A 21,490-nucleotide genomic window follows, 5' to 3' on the forward strand; every position below is an offset into this window, starting at 1 on the left:
TTTTTCCGTCGCATCAAAAACTGTCAGTGAGAGGTGGCAAAATAGTGCATCTTTCGTTCTGCTCATCATGGCAACAAACCGTCAGCGTGAGCGCATCTGGGTGGTCGGGTTTATGCTATGTGTTCCCTTGTCTCACTCCCTAAGACATCTGATCATTTCGAGCCACTTGGTAGCGATGCTTTCCCTGGAGCGCTCAAAGTGGGAAAAAGGTCAAACTTTGACGTCGTGTAACTCGAAGGCCGTGGCACTTATGGACAATTAGTTCAAACCTATGAGGCCGTGTTGTTTCTACCTAAAAAATCCTCTCTCATTTTTGGACAACTCGATTCCATTTTATTGTGGTGAAATTTTTTTTGTCGCATCAAAAACTGTCAGTAAAAGGTGGCAAAATAGTGCATCTTTCATTCTGCTCGTTGTGGGAATGAACTGTTAGCACAAGTGCATCCAAGTGGTCAGGTTTATGCTAAGTGTTACCTTATCTTTCTCCCCAAGATGTTCTATTGTTTTGAGCCAACTCGTAGTGACGCTTTCCATGGAGTGCTCAAAGTGAGAAAAAAGGTCAAACTTTGACATCGCGTAAATCGGAGACCGTGGCACTTATGGGTGAGTCATTTGAACCTACAGGGTCATGTTGTTGCTTCCTAAAAAATCCTCTCTCGGTTTCAGACAACTCTATTTCATTTTCTTGTGGTGAGATTTTTTCTATCGCATCAAAAACCGTCAGTGAGAGGTGGAAAAATAGTGCATCTCTCATTCTGCTTGTCATGGGAACAAACCATCAGGGCGAGTGCGTTTGGGTGGTTGGGTTTATGCTAAGTGTTCCCTTGTCTTTCTCCCTAAGACGTCTGAATGTTTCAAGCCACCTCATAGTGACACTTTCCCTTGAGCGCTCAAAGTGGAAAAAAATGTCAAACTTTGACGTCATGTAACTCGGAGATCGTGGCACTTATGGACGAGTCAAATAAAAGAAAAATCAATAATGTGATCAGGCTGTTACACATGAGAATCACAAGAAAAGTGCAGCAAATGATAAGTTTCTTAATGAATATCCTTCAATACATCAAAAATCCTTCAAATGTATTTATAATCAAATGGTACAAATTTATTACAAATGTATTTATAATCAAATGGTACAAATTTGGGCTCTCAAAATTTCCAAATCAGCTCCATGGGCACTTTTATATATAAAATTTGACATCTAATATAAATGATCAAGCTCATTACTATTTATATATACAAAATTTTGCATCTAAATATGCAAATTACAACTCGTTGTTGTTTTTTTATACAAAATTTAGCATCTAGATATGCACATTACAACTCATTGATGTTTTTATATACAAAATTTGGCATCTACATATGCACATTATAACTCATATGCATATTATGGTTCATATGCATGTAGAGCACATCCAAAAAAGCAAAGTTACAACGTTTAGCAAAATATATATACAAATTTGTCAAAATTATTTTATCATATTGTACAATTATTCTTCTAGATGGCCCAAAATCAATCAAGTGAACCTTCTAGATCAGCTCTAACCCTTAGTGTTGCCTCATGGTCAGATTCATGAACTTTCCACAAATCCTTTTGAAGAGGTCTACCATGATATTTAATCCAATGAATATTTGTTGCAACAAGAAGGTTTGAGTAATGAATAATATGTCTATGTGTCTCAAAGTCCTCAAACAACCAGTCATTAGAATTTTTTATAGGGTACCTGGATTTTATAGAAGGATAAGTTCATGCCAAAATCAATACAACGACTAATAAATAAATGAGTTTAAGAGGTCTCAATACAACTTGACACAACAATGGTACCTTCTAAGCCATGTCCCTGTCACAACAACGGATCCTATTGGATACTAAATACCCTCTCCATCAACCACTGTAGAAGTCAATTTATTTTTGGCCTCAATACAATGATATAAAAAGTAATTTGTTCCTTTATTTGTTGTTCTCATCCACAATAACTACATATACATGACCTGCATTTAATAGAAGGATATAAGTTAATACCAAAATAAGCATAAGTTAATACTAATAAATTGAGCTTAAAATTGATTTTACCCAAGTAACAAATGGCAACCCTTTACCTGGTTCAACTATGTTTGATACATGGTCAAAACCCACTGATGCTTCAATATGGTTCATTTATAGTGCTCTAGGAAGTTGATATGTATCTAGGGCTTGAAAAGGTCTACAAGACCATTGGTCAACCCACTCTTTTGATTTGCATTCATTCCACACAAAATGCATACACGAAGAGAAAAAGCATGCACTTTGTCTAGTATAAATAACTAGTGATGTTGCATTTAAACTTCTAAATGAATGCATGTCACTTGATCTCGTAAGTGTACAACAATATAGATAGTTTTCAATGTTAGATTCACGTATTAACCAAAAATATCTAGAAACCATAGACTTACTTGCATTACCTGGTCCCATCGTAGAGTTACACCATTGCACAATTGTTTCTGCATCTATTAACATTACACCACCTTCGTACTTCAATTCCTCTCTGGTAAGATCTCTTTTCACACATGCTCCCACACCATCATGCTCTCCCTTTCCATGCCCTACCTTAGTGAAATTCCAAAAATGTTGCACACCACTTGTCACATGCATCCTAGTCAACCAGTAGAACATCCTTGCATTCTTGAATTGTGCGGTGCAATTGTCCGGCCATATCAAGTGTTGGTTGTATCTTATATCTCTTTCCCTTAAACTATCATTGAAGACTGTAAAGCATCCTTGCACAAACTCTAAGGAATGAGTACGATGATTGCTAATATCGAAGTGATATTCTCTTATAACCTTTATGTCCTCCTTGGTGCTATCATGTGCATGCATGAATGCTATGTGTACAAAAAATGTAACTTGTGTAGAGTGGTAATACATAGATTGTACTTTATTTTATGGCTTTAGTGTATAATTCTCAGCAAAATCAATGACAAAGACAATAGTGTCGAGGGAGAAAGTGTCCTTACACAACTTGAATTACTCATCTAACCACCTAGCTCTATGTGTGTGACCTATGTACTCATACACTAATTTCTCTTGTAACATCTTCATAAAATTAGCTATGCATATATCCCTTTTCACTAACTCACACCTGTTTAATTATTTTCCTTCTTTAACACCATATGTGACTGACTTGTATTTTCCATTAGAAACTAGTTCCTCACCAATTTCACGTTTGCTATCCAGATGTAGGCATCTATGCAATTGCTGCAAACCACCACATGTAGGAAAAAACCCTCTCAAACACATCATCTTATAGTAAATGCACCCATCATCTCGTCTACATAGTACACTTGAAATAAATTCTCTCGTTGACAGGAGGTGCTTGTAGACCATATTCTTCCAAAACATCGTTAGTGTGCAAAGTACAACATATATAATGATAAATATTATAATGCATGGAAAATTCAACAGGACCCTACAACAACATGTAGTACGTGCATGATTAATCTTACATAAAATGGTTTTGTCATCTCAAAAAATCTTTGACTAATTTTAATATGAGGAAAGCTTTGAAGAAACCTTTCATAAAATTGTGTTTGAGTTATATCTAAATAGTATTTTGGATGTGGCTCATGATTTCTAATTCTAATTCGCCTTCTAACAACATCTTTTTGGTGTGGTGAAACCCTTGTGTTGTCATGCCAATGTTTCTCAATTAACGTTCTTAGTCCATCAACAACAACCTTTTCCTTGTGTGGGAGTCTACCAGAGAATGCCCAAAGAGAATTATTGTTAGGATACTCAATTTTCTCTTGCCTCTCTAAGGAATAGTGTAATGTGGTTCTACTTATCCATAATGACTTGCTTGTTTTGCTTATTAAACGAGATTTTTTCATTTCCTTTCTCATTATGGTTAATGTGAGGACACGACGAGTAACATTAGCATCTTTAGTGCATGATTTCTAACCAATGTCTTGGTATGCAAGAAAAATATTTCTCATAATGGTTCTTTCACTATTATTTTTGGACGTTGTTAACCCCAAAATTTTCATTGTCTCTCGAAATTTCAGATTTTTAATCATTTCAACAACTAATTGGCATCTTCCACTTTGATTTAAGTTTTCAAAATAGTTATTCCAAATTCTTCTAACCATTCTTCTACAAGTTATTTCAAAAAAATTATCATGCATTGGCTTCACAATATTTTCATCAATGTCTAAGATTGGTGTTAAGATCTTTGTTTTCATTAGGTGCATTATGTGCATTGATCACATCAAATTCAAATGGTATATCTTCTTCAATTTCATTAACATGTGCATTCACCGAATCATTTTCAAATGGTGTATGTTTATTGCATTCATTAGGTGCATTTGAATTGGTGTATGTTTATCATTTTGATTTGGTGCATTCATCATATCAATTTCAATTGTTGAATGTTCACCACTTTCATTAGGTGCATTAGATGACGTACCTTCACGTAATCTCCTCATATGCTCCCTTTGTCTTTCCTTTGATGCCTCTCCTTTTTCATTCGTTCCTCTCTTGTTCTTTCCCATTGTCCTACATATAACATCATGATGACAATCCACAATCAAATATCATTATTTTGTTATAATCTAAAGTAACAATGATAAAATAACTTTAAAAAAAACCAAAATACAAGACAAATCAATCATGATCAAAGCAAAAAAACAACAAATGATCATCATTTTGTTATAATCTAAAGCAACAATGATAAAATAACTTCAAAAACAATCTAATATACGAGACAAATCAATCATTTCAAAGCAAAATTGACAAAAAAATATGAAAACCCATCTGTTATTGTCCCAGAAAATCATGTGCAAAACTAGGTACCAAATAGGAAGTGGAGAGAGAGAGAGAGAGAGAGAGAGAGAGAGAGAGAGAGAGAGAGAGAGAGAGGAGAAGGTGAGAGACATGAGGTAGAGAGAGAATGAGAAGGAGAAAAGGGTGAGAGACTTGACAGAGAGAGAAGTGTGAGGGGGAGAGAGATGAGATAGGACTCAAGGAGGATAATTAGGGCTCATAATAGACAGAGACGGTGATGGGGGAAGGAAGACAAGAGAGAGAGGAAAATAAAAGAGACATGCATGTATACAAACACATATACATATATCTATATAAATATATGTATATATACATACATAAACACATATTATATATTTATGTCTATACATATGTGTAGTAAATGCTAAGTTTACAAGCATACATTATTATGTCTTCATAACCCGTACGGGTTTTGTGAAACACAAAATAATGATTTTAGTTCTACATAACTCGTACGGGTTTTGTGAAACATAAAATAATAGTTTTAGTTCTACATAACCCGTACGGGTTATGTAGAACTGAAAATAGTACTTTTTGTTTTTCAAAATCCATGCGGGTTTTGGCTTGGTAAGAGGGTTGGAAAATGACCCTAAGGCTTGCAAGCCCATTTCCCCCCCATTTTTGTCCCTTTACACACTTTTCATCTTCCAACATGATTTCTCAACTTCGTCATCATCAGGTTTACAAATAATCAAGTGGGTATCTCTAAAATTACCACCATAATCTCACACGTCTTCTCATTTTTCTGACCATATATTTTTTTTTAATTTTTGGACAACATTAGCATAGTAAACTTTAATTTTCTTTACCAGTGCCTTGATAGTCCTCACAGACATATGTCTACCATTTTTTTAATAACTTTTGATATACTTGACCAAATTCAAAATAAATTACATATTATTTTTCTAAACTAGATTCTACACACTTTTAAAAAAAGACATTTGTATTTTTTATTATTTTGATGCAAGTTATGCCTAGCGCACAAACATGTACCAAATTTTCAGGATGCGGTCACTTCAAAAACCCATTAAAAAAAATACTCAACGGAAAATTAGAAAAAAAAACACAACTTCTAGATCTCACTCTTACCTATCATCCTACCAAAGGGTTTTACAAAATACTAAATCTAACTATATATTTTGTGCAGCGCACAAAAACAACTATGTTATGTTTTTCCGATAAAATCAGGAACAATTTTTCGTGCGTGAGAGGTTTGGCCCTCTTAATCTTATCCAATTTTAAAAAACTTTAGTAGCTTAAAAACTAGATTAAGAGTATTACAATTCTTATTCTTTTCGCAACTCCTAGTTTTGAGTGCATGACCTTCAAATATCTCTTTGAAGTTCAGGTTTACCTGTTTTCAAAAAAAACAAAACAAGTGGTCACTTTTATCCCCCCTTTTGTTCACCATCTTGGTGCACTTACCCCTAGCCTTTTTAAAGAAATAGATTTCTTTATTGTTGATTAATCATTAAAGATAAATTATATTTCCTACAAGCTAAATATTATTATAGGTTCTTTAGCTTTTATAGTTAATTGTTGAGTTTGACTTTCTTCTTGATCATCCCATTACTCTTTGTTGTGACAATCAAAGTACTATTCACATTTATCGCAACCCAATGGAGCATCAATGGACTAAGCATATTGAGATCCACATGCACTTCACTTAACAACTCATTCAAGAGTTGGTGTTCTTGCTTTAGAGTTTTTGTCTACGAAGCAACAAGTTTTAGAAATCTTCACTAAACCTTTGGCATCTCCTTGCTATCTTTTTTTGCGATCGATGTTAGTAGTGAAAGAAGTTGTCCTTGAGGGGTCTTGAGAAGTCCTTCCTTTAACTTTTTATTTTGAATCTTTTTTAGTTTTCTCTCTTTTGGAGATGAGTTTTCTTGCATAGGGTTCTTTTCCTTTCCTCTGGTTGTAGGAGATTTCATCACATTGCATTGTAGTTGTAAATGGGTACCTAACATGGCTTTATTGTTGAGACGTATCTTGGATCTCATATTGCATAATAATCTCCCTAAGTTACAATTAAGGGGTGTTGTTGTTGTAGTGTTAAGTTTTTTTAGGTTATCGACATACATTATTGGATTTTAGTTGGTTATTATTTAATAATGTTTAAGTGCATTTAATTTTTTCGTTGAGGTAGTCAGAGGTTGTTTTTCCCATACCTAACCACACCCAGCTATATATTTTGGCGTTTGTACATTGTGTATCATCTCATTCAATTTATTCACTCCTATTTAAATATAATCTTTGTGTTGATTCTCTTTGCATTGTGGAGGTTTACTTTGGTATATAGATTGTTTTCCTAGATGCTCTAACAAAGCAAACACAAGGATGGAGTTAAGATAGTAGTTTAATGACGGTGAAATATAAACAAATTACCATAAAGAAGTGCACCTACTAAAGCAATAAAATAATCTCCATTCACAATAGATGGAGAGACAACTATTACTATAAATTGAGTTAGATTAGTCATCTATCTAAATGCCACATTAACAAAAGGCCACTAATTTTAACCAATGGAAAGTCAAATGGTGTATGACTTGGAGAGATTTAAATTTTTCCTATGGAGAGGATTAGTTTTAAAAAAATAGTTTAATTTTTATATGCAAAAAAATTAAATAGATGTTCTATTTTAAAATGGACAAAAAAATATTATTAAATTTTAAGTAAGTTTAATTTTAAATTCTATTTCCAATATCAATTTAGAATGTGCGTGTGTGTGTGTGTGCACACGTGTGCATGCGTGTGTGCATGTGTGTGTACACACACACACACACACACACACACACACACACATATTTATTCATTTCATTTATATAATATTTAATTTTTATTTTTATAAATCTATTTTCATAATAAAATAAGAATGTTATAACTTTTTTTTATAGAAACTTAAAATTTTAACTTTTAATTTAAATGCATTTTTTAAATCTTGATATTATAAAGGTTTCATTATCTAAAATTGTAATCTAAAATTGTAAGGTGCACCTAATACTATTGATTGATCATATATATATTTTTAAATGTTTAGATTTAAAAAAATTTAAAGTTTTTTTACAATTATTTTATTATGTACTAATGTTGTAAATAATAACATTTCGTGTTGTAAATTTTGAGTCTAGAGTTTTTTTTAAATAGAGTCTCCTTTTTGTTCAAAGTTGTCTTTATATGGCTTAAATGTACAAATTCTTTATGAAATGAACTAATACCACCAGGAGGCTTTGAACCTACATTGCCAATTCAAATTGGCACCTATCACTAAACAATGGTTCATAGACCTTAATAATGGATTCAACATTTGTTCACATTCTTTTAGGCATTATAAATACAGTGGTGTACATGGTTAGCCCTTGTTATGTTTTCTATTTTATTTTATTTTATTTTCCCATTGCACTTGTTATCCACATATTGTAAATTCTACAAAATTTTCAACTTTTTGATATTGACTAACATAAGTTACACAATAAAATAATAATGGAGAGCAGGAGTGGGAGAGCGGGAATGGGGAGGGTTTCTTGCGAAGGAGTTTCAGAGGATGGGGAAGATAGTGTTGCGGATGAGAATGATTTCCTCCCCCCCCTCCTTTCTCCTTCCATGCCGCGATCTCTGTTTGATGGGGCTCTTCATGGTTTGGCCCCTGTGGCTTCTTTGTTGGAATGGTGGGTGGACGAGTTTGGTGCGGAGGAAGGAGTGGAGACTGCGGCAGTGATGGAGGCATTTTGGGTGGGTCTCCCGGTGGATTGGGTCCCATTTTTGGTGGTCCCTTCTCAGGCTTCCTACCTAGTATTGCAGAGTAGGTTTTTAGTGGCCTCTGTTTTTTGTCATCAGGGGTGTGCAGTGGCTCTTGTCTATGGCCTTTTTTCTGCTCTCTCTCTGGTGGTTGGTGTTCTCCTGCTTGTGTTTGGGAAGGTATCTGGGAAGATATGGGACCCTGGCAGATCTCTTGTGGAGAGGCTCCTTTGCAATATTGTGTTCTCTCCTTCCCTATGTGCTGAGGATTTTTTGCAGATCTGGACCAAGGTGCTCTGGTTTTTGGAAGGAGTTTCTTTTTTTGGTTCTTCTATGTTGGGCTACTCTCCTATTGAGGTGGAGAGTCTTCTTTAGTGTGACCCTTTGAGAGGGGTCTCTTGGCTCTTGCTCTTTTCCCCTCCTTGTCTGTTAGAGGTGACCCTATTTTCTATGGAGGTGGAAATTTGGTGGAGGGGAAAGGACTGGTTTCTACTTGATGCTAGAGAGCTCTGGTTGTTGTCTTTCTGCCTCATTCTTCGTCTTGTAGAGGTGGAGATCTTTCCTATTGAGGTGGAGAGATGGAATGTTGGCGATTTTTTGACTTTTGGTGCTCCTCTTGCTACTGGCTATGGCTGCCTGTTTCTTCTCTCAAAGATGTCTCCTTGGGTGGGTTTGGAAGTTCTTTTTCCCAGACTCCTAGCTAGTCTCTTGGCCTGGATCCTTTTTGTTGTATCATGGTTTGGCCTTCTTCCTTTTGGTTTTTGGGGTCTTTTATTCCCCTTTTTCTAGTTGTGGGTTCCTGGATTATCCCACAAGCAGGGCAGTTGCTAATAGTTTTAAAGGGCCCAACCTGTCTTTCTGATGTCTTTGGTTAAGGGAAAATGTTGTGTTTGGTGTTCTGAGCTCTTCATTTAAGGTTGAGGGTGCCTGGAAAAACCCTTGGTTGCTGGTTTTGGGTACCATTTTAAAACCCAGTTTGAAGGTTGAGGGAGCCTCTCAAAACCCATAGTGGCCAGATTCAAATTGTATGAATATCTGTTATAATTTGGTGTTGTTAATGAAGGTTAGGGGTACCTTTCAAAACCCTGAAAGTTGGCTGAGGGTGCTTGTTATACCCTCGATAATTACTCTTTCGTGCTATAGTTTGGTGTTGTAGCTTTGTTTGTTGTGGTGTGGCTATGTTGGGGTTTGCTGGTGTTAGTCATCTTTGTTGGGTTTTGGCTGCGGTTTTTCATTGTTTATTTCTTTTAGTAGCCTGCTTTGTAGGGTTCTAGATCCCGATAAAATCTATTGGGTTTCGGGTCCCTCCAAAACCTGTTGTATGGGGTTTCAGGTCCCCTCAAAACCTGTTTTCCCTTAATCAAAAAACATAAGTTACATAATAATAAATCTCACACATTGACATAAATAATGAACTAATATATTTTAGGCGTATAACATTTTTGCACAAACAAAATCTCTCTCTCTCTCTCTCTCTCTCTCTCTCTCTCTCCCACACATCTCCATCTCTTCCTTTCTATCAAACCTATTTCTCTCTCCCTCTCTCTCCCTTTGTCTTCCCCTTTCTCTACATCTCCTTATATCTCTATCTCTCTATCATTATATGTCACCATTTAAATCTCTCTAACTTCCCCCTCTTCCTCCACCTAGCTACATCTCTCTAGCTCTTCCTTTTTACCTTTCACTCTCTCTATCTCTCTATCTCTCTCTATCTTTATCTCTCCCTCTACCTCTTCCTCTCTATATCTTCCTCTTCTCCTCTATCTCCACACATGTCTCTCTCTCCCCTCTCCCTCTTCCTAGTCATCTCTCTTTATATCTCTTTCCCTCTCCATCTCTCCATATTCCTTGTTCCATCTCTCCCGCTATCTCTATCACATTATCTCTCCATTTGTCTCTACCCATACATTTCTCCTCTCTCCACCTCTCTCTATATATCACTTTGCATCTCTATCTTTATCTCTTCCATCTCTACCTATCACTCTCTCTCTCTCTCTCTCTCTCTCTCTCTCTCTCTCTCTCTCTCTCTCTCTATTCTCCCTCTCCTTCAAAATTATTCTCTTAATAGATCAATTTTTTGTCTAATTGACCTTCCACACCTCTTCAACGTACTCATTGCACACTATAGTGCGATTACTAGTTTTTATTTCAAATCATAAAATCCCAATGTCAAATTCCCTAATATAATTTTTTTCCTAATTGACTGACCTTCCACACCTCTTTGAAATACCCATTGCAACCAAAATATGATTGCTAATTTTTATTTCAGATAAATTCCCTAATAATTTCCATTCAATCCTTGCACCCATAGAACACAAGGAAAAAACAACCAAATAAATGAAAATACATATTATTGAATAATAAACTACATAAAATCAAGACCTCACAAATGAGGCTGATTTATATGAAGAGTATAAAAGGAGCGATGCCCATTATTCCCACACCAGCTAAGAGAGATTTTGGTGGCGCTACAGTGGCAGCCAAGTTTTTCTCTTCAGTGGAGGTGGGCGTGGTCGTGGTTGGGCTGATGGTGGAGGGAAGAACAGTAACACTAAATTTCATTCCACTTGAGCAATGCCCAGGAGTGTTGCAGATGAAGTAATGCGTTCCTTCAGTTTTAAGCGGTACCACCGTACTTCCACTGTTATCTTGCAAAAGTATGGTTGAAGGTGTGCACGACTGGAACCCCATTGAATCTGTCTCCACTACAGAGTGCGCCGAGTTGTATGTAAATGCTGCAACATGAAGACAACTTCATTAAAACCCATGAAATGACGAGAAAAATCTTTTGGGATAACTGTGAACAAAATTTTAGATCAGGAAAACCCGAGAGAGCAGCCTTCTTGTGCTTCAGTGGTACTAATAAAAAAAAGATGTTTTTTTAGAGTCTTACCGATTGAGTCCCCGACATGAAAAGTAGTACTGTCTGCCCAGTTCTGATAATTAGTGGTCTTATCCCATGTCCCTGTTCCTCCTACCTTGATCTGATCCGCCATAGAAGCTTGAAAAACAGATAAGAACGCAACCCAAAAGAGCAGCCCCTTATTCAATGCCATTCTATCTTTTTGTGCGCGGAGGAGAAGAATAGAGATAGAACTAATGCAGGAGAATCAGAATGAGCAGAGAATAACTGTATGAATAAAGAAGTGGCGAATAGTCTTTATAGAAGAGAAGCTTAGACATGAATGGCAAAGCGGTGCAGGAATCAGAAGGACCATGCGTGGGTTGTGGGTTTTGGTGGAGGTTCTTTTCTTAGTGGAGCAGATGACCCATGATTTAAAAAGATATGCCGAACAGACCTGCCGATTCGGTTAAGTAGAAGGGAGGAGAAAAATTATTCCTGACTTCTAGTGTTGAAAATTTATGTTATAAAATTGAATCATGTCTGTTTTGTCACTATCATGAGATGTGCATGTATTGGCTTTTAAACATTCTGAAAAGGATGTTGTAATAGTTAATATTCTAGGAGGATGTTAGGTGGTGTTATGCACTTTTTGAATAAATACTTTCTTATAGGAGTTTGTATATGTAAGGGTAAGTTTTTTTTAATGTAAAAGTCAATTGGATTCATTTGGTGAATATGTTTGATATATGTTGAGGGTTCGTAAAATAGTTTTAATATTATAAAAGTATTAATGATTGGGTTTACATGATATCTTCCGTATTTTTTGCTTAGGGTATCAAATATTGGTAGTGAATTGGTTGGGAAGCTTCTAGTACAAGCTTATTTCTAACTATTGTTTACTTCCCTATAAATAAAACTTGAGTAGGAGGGACAATCCATTCCCCATTCTTTACCACAACCTAAACCCCCACCATCACATCTCCCTTGCACCATCTTACCTCACAACATGAGCATTGATGAAACCTAATTTATTAAGAATGTTAGTAATTGTTCCATTTCAAGCTCATCGTCAATCCCCCTAATGATTCCTTACCACTCCCTCATCTTCTCCCTCACTACATTATATCTTTGTCTCCATCTCATACCATGTTTGGTACCATTTTGATGTTCCGCAAAACACCATTATCTTTGTATCACCCACTCAAATGAATGGTTTAGCCAATACCTTACTCTTTACTGATGATTTCATGTTAGATGAGCTCCCATCATCTATGCATGGACCAAAGGTCAATCTCGTACATAAAATTTCTATTTTATTTTTATGTGCTCCTACCTCAATTTATGTTGGCATGCACTAAATTGAGTCAATGTTCAATGTTGTGTTGTGATATGTCTTGCCTCCTTTTTATTTTGTCACATCTTTATACATTTTCTTTCATGTGTTGCCACTTGCTATATCCATGTCTTTATATGACAACAATTTGTGGATGATGCAAAGTATGACATATTCACTACCCCTAGTCATGTTGACCTAATTATTTATTCAACATTTCTTGTTTGCCTTATTGGTTTTATCCTTTTTCACATGCATGTATATTCCATATTTTTGTATTCCTTTGAGCACATGAACTATTTGAACAAAGTGATTAATTTTAATAGAGACGCCCTTTCTTTGGATACTAAGTGTATATGGTGAAAATGGATAGCAATAAACAACAATATTGAAAGACTAAAATGGATTCAACCACGAAACCCTAGCCTAACAATCAACAAAGATCCACCATAACATATGAAGATTACCTAAGACAATGCAAATAACTCAAAATCACAAAGATTATACCATCACATGTCCAATAGGGTTTTGATCTCCATTCTTCCTATCTCCATTGATCTTGCTTGATATACTTGCTCTCAGATTTTTGTATGTACAAGAGCTCAACAAAGAACGGAATGTGGTTGCAAGTGGAATTGTAGTGTAGCCAAGTACTCCAAAATCAGTCATTAGAATGTGTTATTAGGGTTTGACAATGAAGAAAGCATCTCCTTAAATAGAAGACACAATAAGAAATGGAGGGTTAAGATTGAGAGGTGTAAAAAGAGAGGTCGGCTAGGATTAGAGGGTAGGTATAAGAAATACCAAAATAATGAAAGAGGTAGGTAGTGTAGGAATTAAGAGATGAATGACATGTGTCATGTGTAGAAAAAGATAATGAACTAATTAAATAAATAAAGATTTATTTAATTAATAGAAGAAGTAGGACAATTAAATAAATAAAATATTTATTTAATTTAGGAAAGGGATAATTTAAATAAATAAATGTATTTATTTAAATGAGAAATAAGGCTAGAAGAGGATAAATGAATTAATTAAATAAATAAAAATTTATTTAATTAATAGAAGAATTAGGCTTAGATAATTAAATAAATAAAATATTTATTTAATTAGACATGACAATTTTGGGTGTCTACACTAAGAGTGACCAAGAATTTTCCCAATTCATCCTTCAATTTATACTTTCTTTTCCCCATGATTTCTATTTATCATACACTACATGCCATGTCACACATTCATAGTCAAGCTTATTTTCCCATTACACAATAGAGCCTGTCATATGATGTTTCTAGCCACAATTAGATGGATTTTGGATATTTGAACCCTTTGCATAAGCACCATTCATTAGTCATCACCACTTCACCTTATCCCATATGATAATAATGATGCATACAATGAGGTCCATGAGTCTTATTCCACTCTCATTCCCTTAGTATGAAAACTTAGTGGTGACTCATATAATCCCATAAGTGGACAACCTTTGCCTCTTCCTTTGTCACTTATATAGAGATCAATCAAAAGCATGCCAATATTAAAAAATATATAAAAGAAATATCCATAATAAAAAACTTAATATTCAAATATGAGCCCTTTTGAAGTAATAGTCTCATGAAGTTAGTTCATGAAAGTGGTAACCAAAAAAAATAAAAATACATAGCCACCGATTCTACTCTTTGGTGATGCAAGTTTGGATCTTACTAGTTGCATGGGTTGGATCATGGGGATGGTATTGATGAGTAAAAAGTATGAAAGCCTAAGAGTTCTTTAAATCTATATTAAATTAATTCAAATGTTTGTATAAAATCAAAGCCAATATTAGTCTACCAAGCTTTAAGTATCCTAGATATCCTATTCCCAACCTATTCCCTATCCTAATTTATTGGTCTATTATGAGTTATTCTATGATTATCCCTTGATCTAAGAATCCTTCTTTACCTCTTGTATTGGTACCTATGACCTAAAAGTGCACATCTACTTTAAGCATATCCCCTCCATATATCAATCTCTCAATCTCTATGCCATTAACAATTCCCCTATCCCTCTCAAAGTCCAACACCAATAATATCAAAACTTGAAACAACTATGGACAAGTTATCACTGTGATCCATGCACATTCCCATACCATTTTGACACACTCATATCATTTTTGTGTTTACCATATTTCACTTCTTTTATCCCACAAAATGGCTATACAACAAAGTTATATCAAGCAATTTTTTATTTTTTTTATCTTGGTACATAAATATATGAAGTGTCTAGAATCCATTGATTCAAGTCCTTATTCCCAACTGTGTTGGAATAGAGCTTTCTCATTCTTGCTTTTTTAAAATTTTTGATTGAGCTTCATTATTTTCTTTTACACTTCGACTATTGGGATTTTCTTTTTGATACCTTATTATATTTTCCTTTCCATAAGGTCGAACCAGCACTATAAATTAGATAATGATTTAAACCACACTCAATCACAATTTCATACTATTAAGATTAGTTCCAACAATATAATGCAATAAGGTTTCATTCATGTGTTTTAAATTTCCTAACCATATGTTTAACTAGCATTTGTTTTCTTTTTACATGACTATTCTCTTGTGCATCTTTGGATTTCCTTTGCGAGAATCTCCTAGTATCCCATGACATCTATTTTAGGTTTGTTCTTACCTATCATTTTCCTATGCACACCTTAGTGTTGATCCATTTTATGATCCTTGTCTCATTCCATCACTTACTACGTATGTGGGAGCTTGACCATTCTTGGTGACATGAGCCTAGTTTCCCCCTTTTTAGTATCATCATCAATTTATCATAAAATCTCATAGTGGTTCATCACTTAGACCACCTTTTATGAGGATGACATCAAGAAGTCCCCCTTTTTGCACATCGTCATCAACTTATCCCTTAATATGTTGATGGTATATCCTATTGAAACCCCTTGGAAGAATAACTATGATGTTATCCATATGAGCCTCATCATTTTTGTAGCATTTTGACCCATTATTAACCTTTCTCAAAGCAATCTCTTTTCGCTTATATTATCACATCATTTGACTATTATTGGGGGAGTAAACACGACATTCCCCTTAAAAATTGATATGTAACATTATTAGTTGGAGATAGGTGAAACTTGAAGAAATTCCTAAAGGAATGAACTATTACATCATTGGTAGCTTTATCGTAATCATTTATCTTATATTGACTAGTTCTTCTTGCTTTGATCTTTCCAAAAAACTTAAATGAGAGCATATATCCTACATCACTTGCATATGCATTTTCATAAATTTGAGCATTTCTCATTGTTTGTACTTGTAGTGTCAAAAATTGCATACTCGTGCAATTTCAAATTATATTTGAACTCACCTTGGTCCATATTTTTATGACAAATTTTAATATTTCTATAATAAAGATCTTGCCTCACATTTGAAGGGTCTAGTTTATTTCAAGCATATACACAAAATTTTGTAAAATATTTTTCAATAGTAGTGCAACACATTAATATGTATGTGATGAGTTGGCATCCCAAAAAATATAAAGACTCAAAAGCATACTTTCCATGTGGCTTGTTTATGATGCATTTTGTAATTTTTGAATGAGAAAGTAATGCCTCTTTCCTATCATTCGTGTAAAAAAAACTAGAAAATAAATACCATTTTGAAAGGATTTTTTGGCAACTTTTTCTCATTCAAGATCTCTACTTCACACCTTTGGGGAAAATTTGTCAAAATACTCTAATCTCTCTCAAACATTTTCAACTATCTTACTTAGATTCTAGTCACTGTGATATTGTCCTTCTCCCTTTGATAGTTTGAGCTTTCTAAATAAAGTGGATTCTATTATCGTATCTATCATCTTCATTGAAAGCAACTTCTTTTTCTAGTAATACTTTTATTTAACTGTTTCCATTTGATGTTTACCTTAAGTGAGGTAAACTCTCTAGTATAGAAATAAATTAATTTATCAATATCTTTATTTTTATTTACATGCAACATTAATTCTCCCCATAGCCTAGGATTAACACCATTATCAAATACTTCATTTTATCATTGCTTTTAATCTCATTTAACATCTTAACTAGAAGTTCTATGAACAATTAACCATGACCACCAATAGAGCACTTCATAAATATAAATAGTTCCAACCTTTCTTTTGTTTAAGTAACTAGGATATTTAATATAAAATATTTAATTTTAATTCAATAACAATGATCTATTTAAAAAGAAATATGGAAATTGTCTCCAACCAAATGGAGCTTAACATGTCCCCATGTCAAATCCTAAAAACATTTAACTCATTTAAATATCTTATTTTTTAAGTTAATAATGTGAAAATGATCCTAAGACCAATGCATTATGAGCCTATGATGTAACCTATGTTTACTCAAGTGTAAAAAAATCACTTGCTCTTTTTTATGCAAAAAGTGTAGATATTAGAAAAAGAGGCTTATTCTTCTTCTTAACTAAAATCATCAAATTATATAAGGATTTTATCAAAAAAAATGTATAATTTTCTATGATTCTTGAAGAGAAAAAATTCTCATTGTACTAAACATATAGTATAAGGATTCTATGAAAAAAATGTATAATTTTCTATTATTCTTGAAGAGGAAAAAAACTAATTGTACTAAACATATAGTAATAGGTGACAACTAGCCATTATAGATAGTTGCATGATATTTTCTAGGTTTGGTCTATTGGCACGATTGGCAAGTGAGGATGAGTTATTGTTGGCATTGATATCAACTAGGTCAAGTGCATTGTCAAAGGGGTAGTTAGATGACAATGGAGATAGTTAGCACATTCATGCCAATGTTAGTATGTGTTGGTCATACTATATCAAATATTGGAGACATTTGCAATGGTATCGATAAGATGCTTCAAGCGAAATCTTTAAGATACAAGTCCAAGTATATATATGTTTTTATATGTGTATACATGGGAGTAATAATGACAAAGTCTTGTGGCATGTGATGTTGTGAGTTGATATAGGTTTAGAATTGTATGTGCTCATCAAGGAAGGTGAGTTTGATTTGAATGCACTTCAATACAACAACATGTTTGAGTATTGGATTTGTGTATAGTAATCAAGTACAAAAGAGGTTATTCATCTGAGCCAAGTTGAGCTCATGTCCTATCAACAACAAAGTTGTTGAGGCTATATGTCATTTGAAAAAGGTTGATAATTGTCAAGGTGCATTATGTACTTCAGTATTATGTTCACTTGAAGTCTCAATACAGACAAGTCAGTTGGAGTTTGTATCAAATAGCTTGCGATGCAATTTTTTGTATTATGTTTTCATGGCGACAAGAACCTGTAATAGAACTTCATACTCATGAAAATGGAACGACATGAACTTTATTGTTTGACTTAAAATGCACATCATTGAATATTATTGATATAATCATTGTGGTAATTCCAAAGGTTGCTACTTGATTCTCAAATATTTGCAAGCATGATATTTATTCTCAAATATTTGTGGGCATGATGTTCAAGTTTTTAAATTTTTAAATATTAACGACTAGTTGTTAAGACAGAGTTGAACGGGTGGTTCCCAGTTTAGTTTCATGAGTACCAGATTGTTACAACTACTTGACGAAGTATGTAAAAGTGGGAAAACTTGCTTTTTGGTTAGAGAGAGTATGGTATGAATGATTGAATGAGTTCTATGCAAAGAGGCCGAACATTTTAATGTGTTTATTAGTTAATGTTTGCAAATTTCATATTATGTATCTAATGTTGCAAAGATAGGGAGTTGATTGGGGTTTTAATGATATTACTTGAGAAACCCTACTAAATAACATGTTGTTGATACAAAGAGTATCTGCATAGATTTGTCAATTAATCTGTAGAGATAAATGAAGTGAAAAGTATCCCAGTTCAATGTTGCAGTTGCATATAGTTAGAACTCATGATGAAGAAAATGACAGTGATAAGGGTTTGTCTAAGAGACTATTTTCTTTATCCAGATATTCATTGAAGTTAAAAGATGGAATACTAATGTTCTGTTTGTAGAGCTATTTGAGAACAATGTTTTGTCATGATTATCATTATTGCAGATGAAAAATGTTGGTCAGTGATTCATAGTGAAATTGAGCCATCCTTTGTAAATGTTATTATTATTATTATTATTTTCTAGGGTTGGTGATCCTAGGTTTGGTGCCCTAAAATAGTAGAAGGGGTTGGTTCTCCTTGGATTTGGTGCTCCTAAATTTGTAAGGGGTCGGTGCCCTGAATGTTAAGGGGTTGATGCTCCTAGAGTTGGTGTTTTGGATGTAACAAGTGAGGTTGCTAGTGAGGCAAAAATTGTAACCAGTGAGGTTGTTATTGAGGCTTAGTGGATTTCATCTTCAAAGTTTTTTTGTTTTTTTTTGCTTGAAGGGTTTATATATCTGTGTTATGTGATGTGCACATATTGCACTACTTTCCTAATGATTGATTTATTCTTTTATGCTTTTAAGCTTTTTGCTATGAATAGGGATATATGTTTGTTTCATTGATTGTTAAGTTTTACTTGATAAGTGAATTTAGTTTTTAATTGACCATTGATTCACAACCTCCCCCCCTCCCCCTCCCCCTCCCCCAACTTAGTGGTCTAGGATATTCCAACATGGTCCTTGGAGAGTTTTCTAGGGTGACAAGTTCTAGCCATTACAAATTGTTGCCTTGTATTTTTAGAGGATTTTTTCAATATAAAGGTCATAAAAAAATGCTCAAAAATATTCTTGTGATGAAAGAAAAATAATATATAATAAAAAAATTTAAAAACCTCAAACAACAACTAAAAATTGGAATAAGAATGCATTTGGAAATATATAATTCACAAAAACCAAAATAATCACCTAGTGGTAGTTGGGTGACATCTAGATACAAATCCATGAGGAAGTCCTCACCAAAGAGTGTTTTGCCAAGATCAAGGGGACAATGAAAAGCAAAAAAAGAGAGACAATAGTATGACAAGAACAAAACTGTACTCTCATCAATATGCAAATGATCAACTGGATTAACCAATACAATGAATATGGGCCTGCTTATATAGGCAAGGCCATATGGATATGTGAGCACACAATCATGACATGTGGCTCAATAAGAAACAAGGGTAGGTAAGAAAAAGTAGGGGTAGATACGAGAAATAATATAATATTCCACAAGAGGTGGATGACCCACCAAATGTGGAGTGTAACAACGAGATAAGACCACAAAAGGTGGAATTTCTCCTACAAGCTATATCCCTATGTGCACACTTCCCTAAGTGTCTCATATCCAAACTATGATGAGATGCATTATCCTATGTTAACTTAAGTAAAGTGTAATAATATCCATGACGAATAATTTTTTACACCAACACCCCCCCTTAAGTGCAACTTAGGGGAATGAAGACTCAAGTTAACAATGCAAGATGGGTCCCGACTACTAGGCCATGATAGGTACCCATGTAAAATATGCAAATGCAAGCAAACCTATGCAATGAAATCTCACAAACGGAGAAAGGGAGAAAACCCAGTGGGAAAAAACTCCCCCCCAAAAGAGAGATGAATTTACAAAAGTCTCTCAAAGAGGAAGGACAAAACCTCAAAGAGGAAAAAGTCCCCCCCATAAGAGAGGAAGGAGAATTCAGCTGACCCCCCCTAATGAGACATCCTGCACCCCCAAGAGAGCTCGCAACTGCTGGAACTTACTCTCGGTGAAAGGTTTGGTAAAGATGTCAGCAACCTACTCCGTTGTAGGACAATACTGCAAATCAATGACCTACTCCTGAATCAACTCTCAGATATAGTGCATATGAATCTCGATTTGTTTGGTCCGTTGATGCTAGACTAGGTTCTTCGAGATTGCAATAGCACTCTGATTATCACAATGTAGGACTGTCGGTCATGGAGTGGTGAACCCAAACTCTGTGAGAATCTGCTGAAGCCAAATGGTCTTAGTCGCTGCATTAACAACTCCTCGACACTCAGCCTCAATCAAAGAGAGAGAAATAGCATGTTACTTCTTGCTCTGCCAACAAATAGGGCCCGAACCAAGGTGAAAGTTGTAACCTGAAGTAGACTTATGATCATCAAGATCGCCAGCCCAATTGGAATCTATGTAACCAACCAAGCGAAGTCTTGTGTCTGCTACATAGTGAATCCCATAATGATGTATACCCTGAATGTAGTGAAGGATGCATTTGGCAGCTTTCCAATGAAGCTCATGTGGTTCCTACATGAAGCGAGAAACCATGCCAACTGCAAATGAAATATCAGGGCATGTGTGAGTCAAGTAGATGAGACTACCCACAAGCCGATGATATAATGTGGCATCAACTGGTGTTGAAGAGAACTTAGCCTCAAGCATGACTCCTGAAAGAAAGGGAGTCGGTGTAGGCTTACAATCAGCCATATGAAAGCGTGCAAGTAGATCAAGAGCATACTTGGGCTGCGATAGTGTAATCCCAGAAGGTGACTATGAAATCTCTATCCCGAGAAAGTAGTGCAAAAGACCCAAGTCAGTCATGCAAAGCAGATTTGACCCTGCTAATGATGGATGCGGTGCTCCCTGTAATGATCAAATCATCAACGTAGAGCACAAGTATCAAGTGAGAGTCATCCTGTCGCAAAATCTAGACATTCAGACTAGAATGACACCTAGTGAACCCTGCTGAGAGAAGAAAGGAATCCATCTTGGTGTACCAAGCCCTGGGGGCCTGCTTAAGCCCACAGAGAGATTTCCTTAGTCTGCAAACCAAGGAAGAATCCTGGATGAAACCCTGTGGCTGCTCCATATAAAT

General features: G+C 34.9%; 1 protein-coding gene across 1 annotated transcript; it reads right to left on the reverse strand.

Annotated features, from left to right (window-relative positions):
- Nucleotides 1-10,888: 10,888 nt before the first annotated feature.
- Nucleotides 10,889-11,724, reverse strand: LOC131070709 (mavicyanin). The gene is made up of 2 exons (XM_058006313.2): nucleotides 11,448-11,724; nucleotides 10,889-11,289 (listed from the first exon to the last, which is right to left on the reverse strand). Exons 1-2 carry the CDS (start codon nucleotides 11,608-11,610, stop codon nucleotides 10,955-10,957), a joined length of 498 nt encoding a protein of 165 aa, XP_057862296.1. The 5' UTR covers nucleotides 11,611-11,724; the 3' UTR covers nucleotides 10,889-10,954.
- Nucleotides 11,725-21,490: the final 9,766 nt, after the last annotated feature.

This window comes from Cryptomeria japonica, chromosome 6, assembly GCF_030272615.1.
Source record: "Cryptomeria japonica chromosome 6, Sugi_1.0, whole genome shotgun sequence".
Taxonomy (NCBI): domain Eukaryota; kingdom Viridiplantae; phylum Streptophyta; class Pinopsida; order Cupressales; family Cupressaceae; genus Cryptomeria; species Cryptomeria japonica.

What these genes read in the sequence shown, in the direction of transcription:
- LOC131070709 (XM_058006313.2), bottom strand. Translation starts at nt 11,610, where the DNA reads ATGGCATTGAATAAGGGGCTGCTCTTTTGGGTTGCGTTCTTATCTGTT. An exon ending in TCATGTCGGGGACTCAATCG is followed by an intron (nt 11,290 to 11,447) that starts GTAAGACTCTAA and finishes TTCATGTTGCAG; the next exon opens with CATTTACATACAACTCGGCG.